A 22,743-nucleotide genomic window follows, 5' to 3' on the forward strand; every position below is an offset into this window, starting at 1 on the left:
TAGATACACTAGGACTTAATTGAATTAAGAATTCACTAGTGAAAATTGCAGTTAAAGGTTTATTTTTGAAATAATTATTAAATGTTTTATTAAAAATACTTGACAAAAAATATTTTATTAAAATACATCAGAGTATCAACTAATCATTTTTCCCCCATTAGTTTTGCTAGTTAAATTTTAATTTAGAATTTGCTAAATACAGATTTATGTTACTATATCTTGATTTTATTTAACAAGCTTACTATAAGGGAAATGATTACATGTTAATCTGATCATTCTGTTACCATACAAAAAGTAAAAGAGCTTTAAAAGAATACTTGTTGAGCTGAGATTGTATATTACTTACCTTATATCTCTAGCCCTTTCCTGGGATTTGAGTATGTGATAGTTACTCAGTAATTTGAATAATCAATGAATGACTTCATTATCATTGACAAAACTGACCCTGGTTTAACCTGTACTTTATGGTTTGGGATTCTCTTCACCTAATGGAAGAAATACCTATTTCCTATTTGCTTCTAAGCCATTTCAAAATTGTGAGATGGTGTGATTACCTAATTCTTTGTCAGGGCCTATTACCATATTTAATTATAATCATAAGCAGTTAACCTGGCATACAAACTTTTGACATGTAATTGTTGTCTTTACTCCTACTAGGTAATAACATACATAATTGAGACCTATATGTGTATTGATATGTATATAGGTTAAAGCTTACATATAAAAGCTACCCATTTGTAAATTGATCATTTTTTATGGATTGGATAAAATAAGACTGATATCCTAGTATAATGTAAAAAGTAGTATAAACTTTGAAAATTTAGAAATAACATGTTCTTTAGACCATCCTTAATAAATGTACACAAATGAGCTAAGAGATAAACCACCACTAAAAAATACCTTTATGGAACTTTCCTGACATTCCAGTGGTTAAGACTCTGCTTCCACTGCAGGAGGCACAGGTTTCACCCCTAGTTAGAGAACTAAGATCCTCCATGCCATGTGGTATGGCCAAAAAAAAAAAAAACCTTTACTACACCCTATTATTGTAACTGTAATTTTACTTATAATGACTATTTTCTGTTTTAGCTGTTATTTTGATTCCTGTTAGAGGCATTGATATTCACATTCAGACTGTATTCATATATTATGTTAGATTTTTTAAATCCTTACCAGAAATTATACAAATTATTATTATCCCTCAGAGTTGATTTACAGGTAGATATACATTCTAGTATGTTGTCATTGCATAGAACCCTGCTTTTAAATTTGCCTTCAGGACATTTTACAAACCATCTAAGAAAATGTCTTTGTGAATATGCCTCATTTTTGATCCAAGATTTATCCATTTTATTTTTTCAGATGTATTTACAAATGACATTTTACTTTCCCCCAAAGTTAGAGCTGCCATCATCAGATAAAGATTTTCCACAATTTAAGAGATCAAAAGTATATACCTAGTCTCTAGATAAATATAAGTATAGCAAATAGAAACTATTTTACAATAATTAGATATTCAGCAACTGCTTAGATCAGTCAAAAACTTGAAAGTAGGCAAAACAAAACAACTTTGCTCCTGCAAGAGTGAAATGCACGTGCTTTGGGACAGTGAAGACAATAATGTACACAAAGTCCATACACTTTTACCCATTAGGAGAGTTGAAGCTTCTTTTGGCCACAGCTACTGATTAGTTACAGTCAATCTATCCTAAAAAATACTAGAAGAACTTCAACATATTAATGCATGATTAATGATAGAACAGAAAAAATCTGAACAGTTCCTAATGATGTTTCTGTTAAATAAAAACAAAAATTGCAGTTTTTTCATCTGATCAGATGTGTTATCTTGTATAACACTGGGAAATGAAAAAGAAGAATTTTCTACAAAGAAAATGGCTAATCTATAACCTTTTAACCTGTAACTTAAAAGATACTGAAAAGACCTGACACCAGATAAGCACCAAATTTTTATATGTTGTTACAAGAATTATCATATAAGTATGTCATAACATATGACTGTATGTTATATATGTGTTATAACATATATAATTATGTTATAACATATAACTTGTTACAAGAAATAATACATAACTAACATGGACTCTATGGACATGAGTTTGAGTAAGTTCCAGGAGTTGGTGATGGACAGGGAAGCCTAGCATGTTGCCATCCATGGGGTCACACAGAGTCAGGCACGACTGAGCGACTGAACTGAACAAGAACTAAAGTCTGTAAAGATGGTGTTTTCATATTGTGTATGTGTGTAATATGGGTTATCTGGTCCCATTACACATGAAATATGGGAGTTTAGTTATTTACAGCTCTTACAAACTGGATTCCTTTTCAGTATATCCAGTGCAATATGAAATAGGTTGTACAATGTGCAATTTTCCTGAGTTTTGTATTTGAACTAGTGGTTTGTTTGCTTCTGCATTCCATCTGCCTATCCTTTATCCCTAGATTAATTATCAAGGCAGGAATTCCATTAATTAAACTAAACACTAATTTTTGTTTTTTTTCTTTTCGTATTGCATTTTCACTAGTTGCTAATTTGAAGGAAGATTTTCAGATTTAGTTCTGGAAGTATTGAAATACACCTGGTTGACTAGATTCATTTAAGCTTTCTTCTAAAGAACTATCTTTTAAGCCCTCATTTGTGACTCAGTCTAAAACACCCATAGAATAACTCAACTTTCCATTAAATTCATGCTATAAGAATATAATAATTGTCATTTGATTATTTCCTCTAGTGTGCTTATTGTTTACATGATAAGAATTCTAAATCAGTGAAAAATCAAGTAGTTTTCATAAAGTTTCACACTTAATCCTTAACAGAGCTATGAAGAGTAACAAAAAGCCTCTGTTAGGAAGCTGATATTTTCAAAATTCAACTGCATTATTCTATCTTGACTCTATATGCTTAATGGAGAAAACATATTTTTGTCTCGTTATATTTAGCAACATGCCATTTGTCTGGTAGGTTTATATAGGATTTCATAGTCTATGCTTTTTCCATGCTAGACCTTTTAGCATGCTTTATTTAACTCGTTGAAGCCACCAGAGTTGAAATGAGCACACATACAAAATCGCAAAAATTACCATAGCTAGAAAGATGTTTGTAAAGAATTGTACAGTAATTGGTGGAAACTGCAAATTTGCATTTTTAAATATTAAAAAAGGAAAGGAATGCTGTACTTTTGAAAGTTTTGAACATCACTGAAATTAACGATTCATCACACTTTTTTATTGCATTTGCATTCTCTTTTCCTGGTGTAACGATAAGCATTTCGGTGGGATCACACTTTTTTCTGTCTTTTCCTTTCTAATGCTAAAGATAAATTTTTGATTGTTTAAATAAGGTATAAGATTTAAAGGCAGGATTAATATTTAATGTTACAAATACAGACTATCACAGATGTTGTAGCACTGCTTATCTTTTAAGGCATTGATGAACCATTATAAAGTTAAAATTTGGAGAAAGAAAAGTAATCCTATTCAAGTGTTTATAAAGGACTCATTGTTGGTTGATGAAATTTGAATGTAAGCATTGCAATTGAGGGAAGTTTGCAGAGCCTGTTACTGAAAAGAACATATGACTTTGGATTGAAAGGGGGGAGGGGCAGAACAAGCAGCACTTTTGTATATGCTTTGATTTTCTACATAGGATTTTTTCCCTTCTCTATTATGCGGTTTCTTTTCTGTGTCCAGGAAACAAACATGATGATGGTACACAAAGCGACTCAGAAAATGCTGGGGCTCACAGGCGCTGTAGCAAGCGTGCAACTCTTGAGGAACACTTAAGGCGCCACCATTCAGAACAGAAAAAACTACAGAAGGCCCAGGCTACTGAAAAGCATCAAGACCAAGCTGTTGTAAGTCAAACTGCTTTTATGATTGCATTCTTTGATGAAGACAATCCCAGAAAAAGAAGGTCATATTCTTTCTCTCAGAGTACGGGAATCTTGTGTCAGGAAACTACTCATTCAGCACCACATACAAAACTTGAAAAAACAAAATCTCCAGCAGCAGATGCCAAAGTGGTTTCTTTGTCTTTACAGACTAGCTCTGCGCACCACAGAGGGGGGCATGGTGTTCCACATGGGAAATTGTTAAAACAGAAATCAGAGGAGCCATCGGTGTCAATTCCCTTCCTACAAACTGCATTATTAAGAAGTTCAGGGAGTCTTGGGCACAGACCAAGCCAGGAGATGGATAAAATGTTAAAAAATCAAGCTACTTCCGCTGCTTCTGAAAAGGATAATGATGATGACCAAAGTGACAAGGGTACTTATACCATTGAGTTAGAGAATCCCAACAGTGAGGAAGTGGAAGCAAGAAAAATGATTGACAAGGTAAATAATTGGTATTAGTTTTCTTGTGGTATATTTAACTGTTGGAAATTATTAGAGGATATAAAATGTTTTCATGTAGTTAGTATATTAAAACTTTAGGATTTTATTAGGGAACTGAAAACCTAACAATAAGACCAAAATACTTTCTGGTTTTGTTCTGCTGTATTCTGAATTTGCTTGAGTTTCATATGTAAAGTTCTGTACATATAAGCTGTTTGGACCTGTTAAAGTTTTAATAATTTAAGATTGACTTTTTAAATGCTACATCTTGACCATGCTCACTTTGCATTTAAAAACTAAAAATCAAAGAAAACCAGATTACTGTTGACTCCATTAATATAAACATGAGCTTCAATTGAAAATAGTTAAAGTTTTCCTGCCTACTAATTTTATTTTGGAAGCAGATGAAAATACATGTTTAATCCATTTTATTCTTTCTCCTTAGTTTCTCCTCTTAATTTCTATTCACTGCTGTCTGTGGTGATAGAAAAGAAATGTATAAAAACAAAATCAGCATGTTTATGATACTCTGAGTTTAACCAAGGGTATACCTAGTTATGATAATAATTTACATTGCAGATTTTATTTTTGATGTATTTGATTAAGGTGTATAATGATTGTTGTATGGTTTAAAAAGTAGTTTTTCCCCCAGTAATGAAAGATTGACTTTAGAATCTGCTGTATATTTGATCCCCTGGAAGACAGAAACATAAATTTGGCTAAGCATTAATCTCTTGTTTCAGTTCTTGTTACTTAGCATGTGAGCAGCATTAGCATCACTAGAGAGCCTGTTAGAAATACAAAATCTCCAGCCCATCTTAAACATAGTGAAAAGGAATCTGCTTTAAAAGTAGGGCTCATATGCAGATTAACATTTGAGATACACTAGTTCAGATGATGAGCTTAAACAGTGGTCTTTTAGAGAATAGACAAGGTAACCCTTTGGGAAGCAGGAAATTATTGGGACTTATATTTACTTTTAATTTCATAGTTTTTATTTCTGTTTAAGAGTGTGTTCTATGGTGTATACAGTCTATTACTACATTGGTATGTGTATATATATATATATATAAAATTTCTAACATCCATTTATTGAGGGGCAAATGCTCAGAATTGTTCAGTGTTGGGGTATAGAACTCCAGACTTCCGGAAACCCATTAGTTTAGGAAATAGATATTATGATAGTTGTTAATAAGAGAAATAAAAAAAAAAAAAGAAAGAAAGTTTTAAAAAATTAACAAACATAAAGTAATATTTCTAATAATAGTAAAGGAAAGCTAAGAACACAGTTGTAGCAATAGAAAATGACTCAGTCATTTCTAATTATTTTCATCACTGGGAATCAATAATGACATTACTTTCAGATTAAAGTTAGTATATTTCTATTTAAGATACTGTCAAGTAGAAAATAAAAGGATAGGTTTTGAAAAAAAGCTAATAAGTTTTAAAATTCAGATTAATTTTATTCTAGTATAGTTTTGATTTATGTATATTTCACTTATAGTTTATTGATGTTTCTCTATTAAAAGATCTTTCAGTGAGAGATTATATTGTAGTAGTTTAAAAACATGAACACTTGTAGGCAGACAGATCTATACTAGCTGTACCAGATATAAGTACACTGAGTGAACACTAGATTGCAGAAAGAATTCAATAAAATATATGAGGCTTATTATTATAATGCTATCTTATGATAAAAGGTCTATGAGGAGTTTCCATGTATGAATCTCTACACTAGGTTTTGATAAATCCTGAAAAGTTCCTCAGCATTGAAAAGGTCAAATCTGAAACTCAAATGGAAGTTAAAGTGCAAGGAAATAGCCTGGCCACAACAACAGAAAGTCAAGAAGGAAGTCCCTGTTGGCAGTTGAGACTCTTGAAAAGTAAACTGCTGGATGAAGAGGACCACAAAACCTGGTGTATACCTGCTGTCCATAATAAGCATCCTTTTTTTCATTTTCAAAAAGAGTCCCAATTTCAGTGACAAAGTATATGGTTACACTATGGATAAAGAAAGCCAAGAATCTAAAGCAGGATTCATTTAAGGGAATAATGTCAGAATGTGACTGAGTAGATAATTCAGTCATTCTTAGTTTGTATAAACCAGAAAACAAAGCTAAGGCCATAATTGTAGGGGAAAACAGGAGTCACTACATTATGTTGTGAATGCCAAAGAAAAAGTGCTGAGATTCTACTGGCTGTGGTTAAAGCTAGAGGTCAGATTCAGGCTAACTAAAGTCAGGCTCTGGGGAAACAAATGTCTGAAGAAAATGAAGTAACCTGTGAGCATGAAGAAAACAAAGACCCAAAATAGTCAGAATCAGGGCGTAAGAAGGACTTTGGGAGGATGGGAGGAGATTCAGACATCATATCAAGTTGCTCGGGAAAGCTTTGTCATCCGTTTTCTCCCTTTTAAAGTTGGGGTGTGTGGGATGGGAGTGGGGACTATCAGCTGTTGTCCCTCGGAATTTAATTGTTATTTGGGCCTGAAAACTTCAGTGTGGTTTCTTTCCTTTTTTACTCCCTCATTTGAGAGCTGGTTTCTTTCATTAATTTTTTTCTCAACCTTTATTCAGCATCTGCCATGTGCCCAGCTTTGTGTTAGGAGAGAGAGAGATTGAAATGGAAAAGACAGAGTTCTTCCCCTCAAGAACTAAGTTATATGGAGGCATGGAAATATACAAGTGAAAACATATGCATTAAAAATAGTATGGTGGATGCTTTGATGAGCAAACTGTTCAAGTAAGGGTACCAATAGCTTCCATGAGGAGATCTCAGGTTAAATATCTTTTCCTCAGAGAAGTCTTTAACTGTCCAATCTAAGGAAACACCCCTCTCCTCCCCTGTACTGTCAAATCAGCTTGTTTTGTTTTAATCATAAGCTCTATCAGCATTTGATAGTTTCCTGTTTATTTATTTGCCTCTCTGCTCCCCTATAATACACACACAAACACACACATGTGCAAGAATATAAACCCCATGACCATAGTAACCTAGTGCCTGGCATATAAAATGTCCTCAGTAAATACCGAATTTAATTGCCAACCAAGCTCGTTTTGAAACGTACAGGATTAATCCCATAATAGGCATGGGGTCGCTAAGAGTCGAACACGACTGAGCGACTTCACTTTCACTTTTCACTTTCATGCATTGGAGAAGGAAATGGCAACCCACTCCAGTACTCTTGCCTGGAAAATCCCATGGACGGAGGAGCCTGGTAGGCTGCAGTCCATGGGGTTGCTAAGAGTCGGACACGACTTAGCAGCAGGCATGGTCAAGGAGAGTTTTTCAAAAATATGGAGCAATCTTTTCAAAAGCCCAGGAGGGTAGAGGCCTTGTTCAGAGGACCGCAGTTACTTTCAGAGAGATGAGATTGGACTAGACATTGATGGCCTCTCCATATTGTATTAAGGACTTTAGTGTTTTTGTTTTTGTTTTAATGCTGAATGCAGTTGTGAATCATTGAACACTTTTAAATCTGGCAATGACATGCAAATCATTGTCATAAGTGTAAAGAATGTATTGAAACTTGGAAAGGCTGGAAGCAGAGAAGGTGATTAAAAAGCTACTGACATGTCCAGTAGTCAGTTAAATATAAATGTCTGGATCTTAGGTAAGAGATCTGGGCTAAAATAACATTTCTGGAATTACAAGAGGGTAGTTGTGAATGCAAAATAAAGATGAGATCACCTGGAAAGAGTGTATAAAAGTGAAAAGAGGCAAAGTATGAAATTCTTAGCAACACCAGTATAGGTGGACAAAGGAATAAGAGTGAATAAAGGAGGATCAAACATAGGAGTAAGAGAAAACCAAAAGAACAGTAGCACCTTGGAATCAAAGACAGAATAATAAAAGTGAGTAAGCAGCAGTTTCACATGATACACTGACATTAAATATGCTAAGCACTAGAATGCCTTTTCAGTTTTTCCCCAAAGTACATTGTATTTCTGCGTCTAGAGACGATAAGCAGAACATATACTTGCCTTGCAACTCAGGAGAAGTTGCATACTGTTAAAGTAGGATCTCTTTAAAGAGATGATCAAGCTATTATGCCATTATCTTTTTCTGTGTCGTTGTACTGTTATGTAATTCAAGGGCACTGAGATATCTCTGCCCCAACCTCCAAGTCACGGGATTACAGCATTTTGGTTTATACTTCTGTGTTGTGTGTTTGTCAGTAGATAAAACTTATTGTATGCTCTGTCCCCAAATTTACTTTTTATAATATTAATGCATGTCTGTTATTCATAAAGAACTCTTAAGTTTTACATCTAAGCTTACATGGAGATGTGCTATAATAAGAAAGTGCTGTTAACTGCCTGGATTAAAGGTAATTATCTTCCGCTGCAATGATAGCCTCCCCTAGACCTCCCTCCTTTGACTTCCCTATAATAACCTAGAGAACCCATCATAGTACCAGTTTCTTTTCCCCACTCCTTCGTCCAAAACACTGCTAAGGGAAGAGAAGGATACTGTCAGGGCTACTTCATAGACTTTAAGCTAAATGAGAAAGACGTAGTGAAAACAGAAAGCCAAATACTAAATGAAAAAAAAATACTGGTCTTTGTAGAGGTCTTGAGATTCTTTTGAAAAAAGTATTTTTCTTCTCCACAAATTTCATACCATAGACCAGTTCTACCAGATACTTCTTTCCTGAGTTTTGATTCCCCCAGTGCCTCTTATTAGCATATTCTCTCCCTTCCTGGGGTCTCGTATCTATCAGTGCTTATTCTGTAGGCAACAAGTGGTAGGGAAGAATCCAGAACCAGGAGAACTATACAGGACTGGAAACACAAAATGAGGAACATCGACAGCAGTGAGACATCCCAAAGGAAGTCAGTGCTGAGAACTTGGATCCAGGTATAAGCAATTTGGAATGAAGATATTCCAAACTCTCTGACATTCACAGCAGGATTCTAGACTAGGTTCGAGTCAGAGTCAGGGAACTTGATAAAGCAGAGTCAAAATCTAGGTAAAGAGAGCCTGTTAAAACACAGAGGAGGGAGGTATGTGCAGAGTCCACTCATATACCCAGTCAGGTATCTGGGAACTAAAGGAAAAGAGATCAGATAAAAGCCTTGAGTAGTAGAAGAGGACCTTGATAATAGAGGCTGCATTTGGAATTTGACTTAATATTTTTTTTTCTAATTCCTATCAATCCAGAAATAATCTGAGTTAATATAAGGGCTGAAGCAAAGTGGTTAAGTGGTTCTTAACAGGTAAATTCTGACAGCTTGATTTTTTTACTTTTATGTTAATCTTCTTTCCTGCTGTCTCTTCACTGAACAATTTTAAAAAAATTTTTGTATCAGGAGAATTCAGTTTTGGTCACTCTGTTGATGCTCCTCTCCCCTTTTTAACACTCCATGTCCTTCTTAGGTACAGGAAACTCTTTACTGCTGTATTAATCCCCAAAGCTTCATAAGGAAACCCTCACATTTTTTTCAGTTAAAAGCTTAAAATTTATTAGGTTTGCCCCGATTTTCCTTTTTCTACTATTGTAAGAGATCTTACTTATTTTCCTGGTTTTTAGGGGCTTTTCACTTACTGTGCCCTAGTCTAATAAGCTCTTCCCTGTGTGGTTTTTTGGTTTAGTTTTGCATGCCTACCTCCTTATAATTTACTTTCAGAGGCTTTCTTTAACCACTCTATCTATAAAATAGCCCCAGCATTACCCTCTTATAATACTACTGTGATTTCTTTATAGAACTTACCTCTAGCTAGTTTATTCTCTCTATCCTTTCTAGAATGATCTCATTTGTATTCATCACGTTTGTATTTCTTGTGCCTAGAACAGTTGCTGGTATGTAGTAGACACTCAGTAATTATCTTTTGAATGGATAAATGAGAAAGAAAAAATATTGACTTGATTTTTATGTTTATCTATTTATATGTGGTTAGCTATGTATTAGCTAATTTATTTCAGTGAATTTATAGATTGATTAAATGCAATGAGGTCTCTACAGACAGATTTTCCTATATTTTATGTACTGAAATTTGTTTATATCTTGATTCCAAAATAACTTGTTAAAATGTGTAATTTAAAACCTGTGTTTTGTAAGTTTTTCTTTGTAATAAGAAATATGAAAGCTGCAAAAGACTTGGTTGCATCAGAAGAAATGTGTAAGTTTCAGGGGGATTGCTTTGATTAATAGAAATCTAGAAATACTTTTCAGTTTCTATTAATACCCACTTAAGCACTTAATGCTTAAAAATCTGTTTGGCAAAGAAAGCATAAGATGGTAATTGATAAGCAGCAAGATTTAGGCATGAAAGAAAAGAATGCAGGACAATAAATTAAGCCATAAAAAGGAAACTGGACATTTTAACTGTAGAAGCATTAGATAAGAACTGAGTGTGATTTCAGTATACAAAAGGAGGAACTAATAGAGAATGCTAAACAGTGATGAAAAAGGAAAAGAAGGTGGCTGTAAGAGTCCAAAAGAATAGGAAGAATCAAGGATGTAGGATAGGTTCTGGGAAAGGACAGAGATTTACCCAGACAGATGAAAAGGAAGAAGTTGTAAGGTCAGATTGTGCCTTTGAGTTCAGTTCTGTCACTCAGTCGTGTTTGACTCTTTGCGACTCCATGAACCACAGCATGCCAGGCTTCCCTGTCCATCACCAACTGCCAGAGTCCACCCAAACCCATGTCCATTGAGTCAGTGATGCCATCCAACCATCTCATCCTCTGTCGTCCTCTTCTCCTCCTGCCCTCAATCTTTCCCAGCATCAGGGTCCTTTCAAAGGAGTCAGTTCTTTGCATCAGGTGGCCAAAGTATTGGAGTTTCAGCTTCAACATCAGTCCTTCCAATGAACACCCAGGACTGATCTCCTTTAGGATGGACTGGTTAGATCTCCTTGCAGTCCAAGGGACTCTCAAGAGTCTTCTCCAACACCACAGTTCAAAAGCATCAATTCTTCAGTGCTCGGCTTTCTTTATAGTCCCAACTGTCACATCCATACATGACCACTGGAAAAACCATAGCCTTGACTAGACGGACCTTTGTTGACAAAGTAATGTCTGTGCTTTTTAATATGCTGTCTAGGTTGGTCATAACTTTCCTTCCAAGGAGTAAGCGTCTTTTAATTTCATGGCTGCAATCACCATCTGCAGTGATTTAGGAGCCCAGAAAAATAAAGTAAGCCACTGTTTCACAGTCCAACTCTCACATCCATACATGACCACGGGAAAAACCATAGCCTTGACTAGACGGACCTTTGCTGGCAAGTAGTGTCTCTGCTTTTCAATATGCTATCTAGGTTGGTCATAACTTTTCTTCTAAGGAGTAAGCGTCTTTTAATTTCATGGCTGCAGTCACCATCTGCAGTGATTTTGGAGCCCCAAAAATAAAGTCTGACACTGTTTCCACTGTTTCCCCATCTATTTCCCATGAAGTGATGGGACCAGATGCCATGATCTTCGTTTTCTGAATGTTGAGCTTTAAGCCAACCTTTTCACTCTCCTCTTTCACTTTCATCAAGAGGCTTTTAAGTTCCTCTTCACTTTCTGCCCTAAAGGTGGTGTCATCTGCATATCTGAGGTTATTGATATTTCTCCTGGCAATCTTGATTCCAGTTTGTGTTTCTTCCAGTCCAGCGTTTCTCATGATGTACTCTGCATATAAGTTAAATAAGCAGGATGACAATATACAGCCTTGACGTACTCCTTTTCCTATTTGGAACCAGTCTGTTCCATGTCCAGTTCTAACTGTTGTTTCTTGACCTGCATATAGGTTTCTCAAGAGGCAGGTCAGGTGGTCTGGTATTCCCATTTCTTTCAGAATTTTCCACAGTTTATTGTGATCCACACAGTCAAAGGCTTTGGCATAGTCAATAAACAAATGTTTTTCTGGAACTCTCTTGCTTTTGCCATGATCCAGCGGATGTTGGCAATTTGATCTCTGGTTCCTCTGCCTTTTCTAAAACCAGCTTGAACATCTGGAAGTTCACGGTTCACATATTGGCTGAAGCCTGGCTTGGAGAATTTTGAGCATTACTTTACTAGCGTGTGAGATGAGTGCAATTGTGCGGTAGTTTGAGCATTCTTTGGCATTGCCTTTCTTTGGGATTGGAATAAAAACGGACCTTTTCCAGTCCTGTGGCCACTGCTGAGTTTTCCAAATTTGCTGGCATATTGAGTGCAGCACTTTCACAGCATCATCTTCCAGGATTTGAAATAGCTCAACTGGAATTCCATCACCTCCATGAGTAGGAGGTGACAACCCACTCCAATATTCTTTCCAGGTTAATCCCATGGAAGAGGAACCTGGTGGGCTACAGTCCAGGGGGTCGCAAAGAGTTGCACACAACTGAGCAGCTGAGCTTATATATAGTTTGTTTGTTTATTTTTTAAATGCCCTATGGTGGTGAACCCAACAACCTACAAATAATGTTACCATACCTCAGTAGCAGGTTGTTCAGACTATTTAAAGTAGCCAATGCAAAATAGCTGTGAAATACCAAAGTGAGATGCTACATATCACGTGTACATATTCAAAGGAAAAGATTGAGAACATGTTCCCTAATTCTGTCTTCTTACCCTAAAACTAGAGGCTCCTAGAGGAGTCACAAGTCACTCCCTCATATAGAGATGCATCTGTCTGGATCAAGGGAATTATAGGGAAGAATACATGAAAACACTACCAGCCCCTAAGGTAAATAAATAATTTTTAAACTGCCAGTACCACAGAGCACAGAGAGTACAAGTTGAAAAAGAAGTTTTCTGTTCCCATACCACTCCTGCTTCTTCCCCATGCCCTTTGGAAAAATTAAAAACTGACAAACTTAGGAGGAGGATTCTACTTAGGAAATACAAAAGTTGGACAGATATCTGCTCTTTCTTTTTTTCTCCCTTTAGACTTCTAATCTAGAAAAGTTTCTAGCTGAATGAGAGGCACCCTGATTTTGTACTTTATCAGGTTTGGGGGTTTAATTGAGCCCTGCATAGTGGGGAAGAGAAAAGATTCATGTGCCTAGGTTAGCATAGTGTGTTTGTCATATCACTGAATCATCTAGGAGGAGAAAGTACAGATAGGTTGAGTAACTGTTTGCAGTTAGTGATTTCAGTGACGATCACCTGGGGACAAAATCTAGAATGAAAAGATGAGAAAATCTAGCAAGCTTGGTCTCTGCTTTGAGGAGCCTTCAAGTTGTGTTTAAGTTATTGTATGCATGTCAGATTGTATGTACTTTTTTAGATGTGAAAAGTACTATAGCTTTAAAGTACACAGTATAGCCCTTTCTGTCTTCTGTGTTTTCACATGAAAGTTGTAGATTTTTTATACTGAGACATGAAAATGACAGTTTAGATTTCAAGCTGAACTAGTTACTGGTATCATTAATTTTTCAAAACACTATCAAAAATATAGGTATGAACTTTGAAGGCTTCCTTGCTCATACAGCAAGCACTACTTCAGGCCGTATTACTTGTTTGGAAAATATCAATCAATTGCTACTTATCTGACAGATATATGTTTAGCTGTTAATATCTCTGATGTTTTAAGAGGAATCTGTAGGAAGTCATGTGACTACACTTTCTATACAGCTTCAGTCCCCCTCCCTAAAAACATTAGTTTTCTCTGTCTGTGTCTTTCATTATTATTTCAAAATAGCGTCAGAAGCAATTTGAAGAGATTTAATAGATTCGGAACTGCTGATGCTTAGATATTTAAGGAAATCAAAGTTTTGGAAGTCCATTTCAAGTATGGATTAGAATTAAATATCATCAAATCAGAAATTAACTGAAGGTAAATTTTATATTAATGTGCCAGAGAGATACAACATACAAGTAATCACATGTGATTTTTTTTATCTTTTTCTCAAAAACTTGGGTTGTAATTTTTTTGTGTGATTATGCAAATAAGGAAATAAGCTTCAGTAAATGTGGAATTCAGTGACTTGAGTTAGAGATAATTTTAAAATTTTAAGGTAGTCATGCATAACTTAGTAGGTCTGGTTTCTTCTTTACAAGTGGAGTTGAAGGCAGAGCACATGGAAAGATATATTTAGTATGTCTTACTGCTATTCTTGTTAAACTTGCTAATTCTGCTGTTTGGCAAAATGAAATGGGTTTGTTTTTTCCCTTCTGTATACTAAAAAAAATTCATATTTGATTTAATAGTCAAAGAATAATACCCAGTTTTCTCTTAAAGCAAAGAATATTTGAATATTGAGTGGTTCAACAGAATATTAAATCATAATTCTTGAGAACTATACAGTTACATTTGAATTAAATATTAAGTAATGACATCTAGTGGTAACATTTCCAAGTTCAGTGAATTTTGCAAATTTGGTATTTGCTTTACTAAATGTAGACTTCAGAATTTATCAGCTACAATTAAAAAGTAGCATATCATTAAAAAGTTTTCTAGAAAATAGTTTAACTTAAAGATTTTTTTCCATTTTTGTAGAAAATGAAGGCTCTTTGATTTTATTCTAAAGCTGTCTTCTACAAAGTGCTAATTCAAGCACATGTTACCATTCTTCATTTTAATAATTAGAACCACAACTAATACCTATAAATAATAACCATTGGCAACCAAATAGACTTAAGAGTAAAACGGTGTTAAAGTTCATATAGTTATAAACTTTTCCCAGTCAATTCAAAGCCTTAGTTATGCCAATAAATGAGTAAGACTCAGGTAACTGCCCTTAAAGGTACATGATTGATTGTTGGTCTCTGTGTTTAGAATATTTCAGAAGTGTTGACTACAGACAGCCTTCTTATTGAAAATGCTAACCTGTGTGAACAGACTCAGGAATCTGCATTTCAAACAAAGGCCTTTAAGTTTAAAAATTATGTTCTACTGTACACAAAATTTAAGAATTATAGTATATTTTATACAAAGATCATACAGTAAAATCTGTTATTTAGTACCTGAGAAAATTATATGTATAAATTTAATTCATGTATGTAAATATTAAGCACTTGTTAGGGAAGGAACAGATAAAATCGACCATAAGCTTTAAGCTTCCAGCATGCTTCTCAAAAGCAGAGACAAGCTAAAGTGGTGTGGTACTCAGTCCTAACACTTGGCATCTTAAAATGCTTAACATTATTAACATCTTTTAACAAAGCAAATGTAATATCCTGAATATCTCTTATTTATTATTAAATGGTACATTTGCTAAATGTTTAAAAAGGTTAGTTACATTTACATGAGCTACCACTGCCCTGTTTTCATCTCCAGCTGTTACTCCTATTGGATGTTACCCTATCATTAAACAAGTTTCTGTCATTATTGAACTTACCTATAAAATTAACTTAAAATACTATTTTTTGCCTCTGAAGTTACTGATAATGCTCACATATTAATCTGCTACTCAGAATCTCATTTATAAAATAATTTTCTCCTCCTAGGTATTTGGAGTAGATGACAATCAAGATTATAATAGGCCTATTATCAATGAAAAACATAAAGATCTGGTAAAAGATTGGGCTCTCAGTTCTGCTGCAGTAGTAATGGAAGAAAGAAAACCACTGAGTACACCTGGATTTCACAACTCAGAGGTATACACATCTTCCTCACATTTTTTACATGCACAAAATATAAATTTTTATCATTTGTTAATTACAGTTGACCCCTGAACCACACGGGTTTGAACTGCGCAGTTCCACTGTCACACAGATTTGTTTTTTCACTAAATACATACTACAGTAGTACATGATCCATGGTTGACTCCAAGGATTGGGAACCATGGATACAGAGGGCCACCTGAAAAATTATACATGGAGTTTTGACTTCACAGTGAGTTGGAGCTCTTATTCCCCCTCGGCCCTCACTTTTTTCCAAGGGTCAGCTGTATATTATTTTAAGCAGTTAATATATCCTCTTGTAAAACACCATAATATTTTTTTTGTCAGTCAGTGAGAATGTTAAATTTCAGTTAGCAGTTAATGAGCTATATGCTCACTATCTCTGACATTGAGATAAAGTGTGTGTGTATATATATATATACACACACTACATATACTTACTAGAAGGTCATGTATTTGGAATGGAAAGATCTATCATGCAAGGTTGTGCCTGATACATACAACTTACAAACCTAAATAAGTGCCCTTGTAGTGCATCCCAGGATGCAACTAGAAAGGGTGGCTTGGTTGATAGTCACGGAGTCAGTGCAGCATAGTAGAGCCTCTAACACCTGAGTACAGATCCTAGAACTGCCGTGTCTAACAGGGAACCTTTAAATCAGTCATTTCCTCTCTTCTCATCTTCAGTTTTCTTATCTATGCAAGTGGTATTTTTCTAAAACCCATTTACAGGGAAGGATATGAAGGATAGAAAGTACCCAGCAGAGTAATTGTCTTAGATTTCTGCAGTCAACAAATGTTTATCCCTTTACTAGAAATGTTATTAGAATTTCATTGTACACTAATATATTGGAAGAAATGTAAAAAAATATGACTGAGAAGTATTATAATTTATTCAACTGACAAGATCTAACATTCATTGGAAGCTTTCTGCATACCATTTTACAAATAATGAAACTGAAGTTTGTAGAAATTAACTTGGTCAGGGTCTTAAAACTCATACCTTGTGAGGCCAGAATTTGAACCTTAAAGAGCTTTGATGTGTTAACCCTTTCTCTTATTCATCATGTTACCTTTCTAAAAATGAGTTAATTTAAAATATACAAATAGTAAATATATATTAAATATAAATTAAATCCTAAGGTATAAATAAAATATAAATGAAGTATTTGTGTGAAATGTATTCTTTGTAGTCAACTAAATTCAGATATATATTTGCTTATTAATATAGAATTTTTCCCTTTATGGTCTGCTATTTCCTGAAAACTGTCAAAACAATTTTATTTTGATGTTTTTCAAGATGCTTAATTTACTTATTGAAAGCAAGTGATACTTATTCAAAGCAGTGTTTTGGTATTCTGATTAATTTCGAAAGGGTGCTGGTGACTGTGAACTTGTTGGACTCCTTCTTCTCCTCGTTATCCCCTCAGCCCATGCCAAGTAAATTTATATATAGCCCAAGTATGTACCTGCCTTTGAAGGAACCACCTAAACTAGCCATTAGAACAGTCTTCACAGAATGGATCTACATAAATGTGTGTCTTTGAAACCCATTCTGTTGTGGGTATTCCTAGAATGATGTGAATGGCTCTGGTACCTCATTCAGTCTAAGAACTGTGAACAACTCCCACAAAATCTTGGCGGGAATTCAAAGGTTCAGCAGGCTTTGGTAACTTTAGGCTTTATTGTATGTATGTCACTTGTATGCAACTTACTATTTCAATCCATTATTTTTGAAATCATATAGTATATAGTCTTATGAATTTATCAGTTTTTTGACTGTCATTTGACACTTTTAATAAAATGCTTTCTGAGATAATTCAGAATAAAATTTGATCAGACCTTTCAATTCTTAGTTATCATTACAGATTCAGTACTGAGCATTGACTTAAATTTCTAGTGAGGAAACATTTTTTTCTATACACCTAGATCTTCCATCTTAAATACATAGACTGACCTGGGCCTAAGAATTATCAATATATAATCCATATATATGGAACCATATCATGAATTAAATTCTGTTTCACACTAATCATTTGCCTTAAAGACACATCTAGATGGGAGAGGTCTATGTTCAGACTGGTTATACAAAAATTCTTAAAGATTTGAGTGATTTTTAGCTTCTTCTGGAAATACGTATTGTAGAAAGAAACCTAAAGCTTTGGGCTTGTATTTGAAATCCCTAAAGACATGACCTGGCAGATTTGAATATGCCCTGAGAGTGTGGAACCAGTCTGATTCATGGAAACATTTAAAGGACTGAAGAACAACTTAGAAATAGGTCTTAGACTCTCTGTTCTATAGACTGGAGTAGAACTAACTTTGCTGTGGTAGTCATGAAGCTATTGTAGTACACCTTTTATTTAGCAGCAGTAAATTTTAAGCTCTAAGAGTTTATTTTAGTACCATTGTTAGTGCTTAATAAGTACAGAAAATTTTACTACATTCACAGTAATAATCTTGTAGTTAAAAGAGATGCATGCCCTAGAAAATCTTTATATATAAGGAAATATAACAAATGATAATATATCAATGTGAGGTTTAAATATTGCTTTATATGATATGTTAAAGGGAATTTAATGAATAAATGAAATTCTCTGAACATGAGAACAGGCTTGACAGACTAGATCATTTCGTTCTTTTATTTCTCTCCTTTAGGAAGGTACATCTTCGTCTGGAAACAAGCGTTGGGTTTCACAATGGGCTAGTTTGGCTGCCAATCATACAAGGCATGATCAAGAAGAAAGAATAATGGAGTTGTCTGTACCTGTTCCTTTAGAGCATGGTATTTTCTTTCCTTTTTTTTTTTTTTTTGTGAGCCATACATCAGTTTTTAAAATACTATAAGCTAAGTCTGTGTAGTGAGAAGTGAATTAAACCTAAATAAATATATTCACATACTCTCAAGCTACTATATATAGATTTTATTTTCACTAAAACTGCAGATATCATTAATAACCCTAACTGAAAATAGAGGTAATTTGTAGATGAAGCATATGTGTGTGTGTGTGTGTGTGTGTGTGTGTGTACTCACAAAAACTTATATATGACTGTATGTATATAACATATATACATGTGAAAATTTAAAAATAAGACATACAGTTCCAAACTGTTGCATTTACTAACACATCAAATATTTAAATACCACTTTTTTCCATATGTTCTATGAAGAAAATTTACTTAGTACAACTTAATTTATTACATACATCTTTTGCAAATGTGTAATATGATTTTTATTACTACCTTTTTACTATATTTCTGTGAACTGAAATATAAAGTTTCTTTAAAAAAACAAAAATTATGCCTCTTATGATTTTATTATTAGATTCAGTTCATTACATTCTTCATTAAAAATAAAACCCTCAGGAGAATTTGTATGTAGCTTTTTATCTATTTTCTTAGCTGTGTTATCGCTAGAAGTTGAAATAGAAATTTATTTTGTGTTTATTGTGGCAACCAAAAATCTTTTTAGGAATTTTGTAAACATTAATTAGTCAGCAAATATTTGAGCAAGGTACACAGCAGTGTACTAGAAAAGCTGTATAATTTATCATAAAAATTAGAAGTAATTTTTAATATTACCAAAAATCTTTGGAAAGACAGCCTAATTTTCAGATTGGTTCACATAAACTGATTACTGTTTGAGGAACAAAAAAGCAAGTCAGGCTAGAGAAATTTATAAAGAATCATTATCAAAGTATTATTAGCTGTGGAATGCAAAATTCTACCCTTGTTATAAAAATTAATAATACTTGGCCTTCATTATTTTGTTCCTGTTTCATCATATTCTAAATGAGCTTACTTAGATAAACTGGTAAATCTACTTATATCCTAAAATGTTCTTGTCATATATTCATTGAGTGTGTGTTAGGAGCCAGGACAGTGTGAGAATGCTAGGAAAGTACAAAAAGATAAAATAGCTGTAACTAAATAAGTTTAGTGCTTCAAGTAATACTGCAGAGATAAGACATAACCAAATAACATGATCATTTGCTAAATTAAAGTTACATTAGTAAGTTATTCAGTATTTTCCTACATTATAGCCATAGTATTGCTATGAAATTTAGATGCTAAAATTTTAAAATTATAAAGGGATGACCACAGAAGCTATATCTAGTATCTTTTTTCCACTTATACCCAAAAGATTTAAATGCTTTATATGTTAATTTATATTTCCCTAAAAAGATCCCTTTTCTCAGAAATACATTTCATTTATTAGCAGTCAGGAAAGTCCTCCTTAAGTAATATTCTCAAAGTCTCTCACATGGAAATGTTGAAGTTATATATTTTCCCATCAACTTCTCAGTTTGAGGCTTTAATATACCAGAAGATCATAATTTAAAAATAACTCAGTTTGTGAAATTATGACAAGTCCTGTCACCTTTTTCCGTTCTTATAATTGTTAAAAATCTTTTAATTAGCTTTGAATTTTTTCTTTTAGAAAACATTGTTAAAGTTCTACTTTTTCTGTTTTACTTAGAAAATCCAGACTTGTCATTCTTTCAGTAGATAATGATGCTATTAAAAATTAGGTACATTATTATTCTTTACTATGTAATTCAAAGTATAGCAAATAAACTGTTTATTAGAGATTATTTTTACAATTCTATATATATTATGCAGAGTCCATTTTTTGTGAGTGAAATTTCACAGATGGGACAAGTCACAAAAGCAAGAATGTGAACTTCTCTCCCATCAGATCAGATCAGATAAGATCAGTCGCTCAGTTGTGTCCGACTCTTTGCGACCCTGTAGGTTTAAGATAAGATGACCCTAATTTTCATCTCATAAAATTTGCTCTCTTGACTCCTGTTAGTAATGTACCTATTTGTGCATCTCAGTGTTGCATTTTCTTTTTAAATTATACTGTCACAATGTTGGCTTATTTCTTCAAAATTTTACTTTATACTTAAGCCATTTCTTAACTTCAAAATCTAAGGTAATATGACATTTGTTTTATTTTCACTTTCTTGCCCTAGTAAGTTCCTTATTTGTTGTTTTCTTTTATAGATACAGATATCAGTGAATCTGGCATTTCACTGAGAAGTACTGGCTCAGCAGCTTCCTTGGCTAGTCAGGGAGAGAGAAGGAGACGAACCCTTCCCCAGCTTCCAAGTGAAGAAAAGTCTCTTGAGAGCTCCAGAGCAAAGGTTTTAGCACAGAGGTCAGAGATAGGAGAAAAGCAAGACACGGAGCTTCAGGAGAAAGAAGCACCTGCCCAGGTATACCAGAAAGATAAGCAAGACACTGACAGAGCCTTGAGTAAAATAAACAGGGCGGTAAATGGTGAGACTCTTAAAAATGGTGGAGATAGCAAAACCCTGCTTCACTTAGGCAGCTCTTACTCTGGAAAGGAGAAAAGTGAAACTGATAAGGAAACTTCTTTGGTAAAGCAAACATTAGCTAAAATCCAGCAACAAGAACAAAAGGAACAGGCACAGTGGACACCTACTAAATTATCTTCTTCAAAAAACATTGCAGGTCAGATAGATAGATGTAGGGAGGAGTCTTTTAAGCAGGAGTCACAGCCTCAAGAAAAAATTCCAGGACTTTCTGCAGGCAAAGGAGAAAGAGCAGTACAAAACGAGGGTAAGAGAAGAAAAGCTGAGGAAATTCTGAAAAGTCAGACTTCAAAGGGAGGAGACAAGAAGGAATCTTCCAAGTCATTAGTGCGACAAGGAAGCTTCACTATAGAAAAACCTAGCCCCAACATACCCATAGAACTTATCCCCCATATAAATAAACAGCCTTTATCAACACCCCCTTCCTTAGCATTAACAACAGCCAGCAGAATAAGAGAAAGAAGTGATTCCATGGATACTGATTCTAGTATGGACACAACCCTTATTCTAAAAGACACAGAAGCAGTAATGGCTTTTCTAGAAGCTAAACTGCGTGAAGATACTAAAACTGACGAAGGCCCAGATACTCCCAGTTATAACAGAGACAACTCCATTTCACCCGAATCTGATGTGGACACAGCTAGTACCATCAGTCTGGTTACTGGAGAGACTGAAAGAAAGTCAACCCAAAAGCGAAAGAGTTTCACTAGTCTCTATAAAGATAGGTGTTCCACAGGTTCTCCTTCCAAAGATGTTGCAAAATCATCATCTTCGGGTGCTAGGGAGAAAATTGAAAAAAAAACAAAAAGTCGTTCCGCAGATATAGGTTCTCGGGCAGAGGGTCGTAAATTTGTGCAGTCCAGTGGAAGAATAAGGCAGCCTTCAGTAGATTTAACAGATGATGACCAGACCTCTAGTGTACCTCACTCGGCCATCTCTGATGTTATGTCATCTGACCAGGAAACTTACTCTTGTAAATCTCATGGAAGGACTCCATTTACCTCAACTGATGAGCATGCACATTCCAAACTGGAAGGAAGTAAAGTAACTAAATCCAAGACTTCTCCCGGAGCACCTGGTTCATCCAGTAAATCCACCACTCTGCCAAGGCCACGACCTACCAGGACTTCCCTCTTGCGTAGAGCCCGACTTGGTGAAGCTTCGGACAGTGAACTTGCTGATGCTGACAAAGCATCTGTTGCTTCTGAAGTGTCCACAACAAGTTCGACATCCAAACCTCCCACAGGAAGGCGTAACATTTCTAGGATTGACTTGTTGGCTCAGCCTCGTAGAACAAGGCTTGGCTCATTATCGGCTCGCAGTGACTCTGAAGCGACGATCTCTAGAAGTAGTGCCTCTTCACGGACCGCAGAAGCCATCATTAGAAGTGGAGCCAGATTAGTACCTTCAGATAAATTTTCTCCTAGAATTAGAGCTAACAGTATCTCTCGACTATCCGACTCCAAGGTCAAAAGTATGACCTCAGCACATGGCTCTCCTTCAGGTAAAT

The 22,743-nt window shown here is 34.8% G+C and overlaps 1 protein-coding gene across 15 annotated transcripts in view; it reads left to right on the forward strand.

Annotated features, from left to right (window-relative positions):
* CEP170 (centrosomal protein 170) overlaps positions 1-22,743 on the forward strand; it is a 131,343-nt gene that overhangs the window by 77,292 nt on the left and 31,308 nt on the right. For 7 of the 15 annotated variants that reach the window (XM_061382487.1, XM_061382490.1, XM_061382486.1 and 4 more), the window contains 4 exons: positions 3,709-4,352; positions 15,715-15,864; positions 18,550-18,676; positions 20,902-22,737. In XM_061382487.1, the coding sequence (XP_061238471.1) occupies positions 3,709-4,352; positions 15,715-15,864; positions 18,550-18,676; positions 20,902-22,737 (2,757 nt within the window). The remainder of the gene's footprint in view (positions 1-3,708; positions 4,353-15,714; positions 15,865-18,549; positions 18,677-20,901; positions 22,738-22,743) is intronic. The other 8 variants (XM_061382498.1, XM_061382496.1, XM_061382497.1 and 5 more) reach the window with 4 other exon arrangements.

The sequence above is a fragment of the Bos javanicus genome, chromosome 16 (genome assembly GCF_032452875.1).
Source record: "Bos javanicus breed banteng chromosome 16, ARS-OSU_banteng_1.0, whole genome shotgun sequence".
NCBI lineage: Eukaryota > Metazoa > Chordata > Mammalia > Artiodactyla > Bovidae > Bos > Bos javanicus.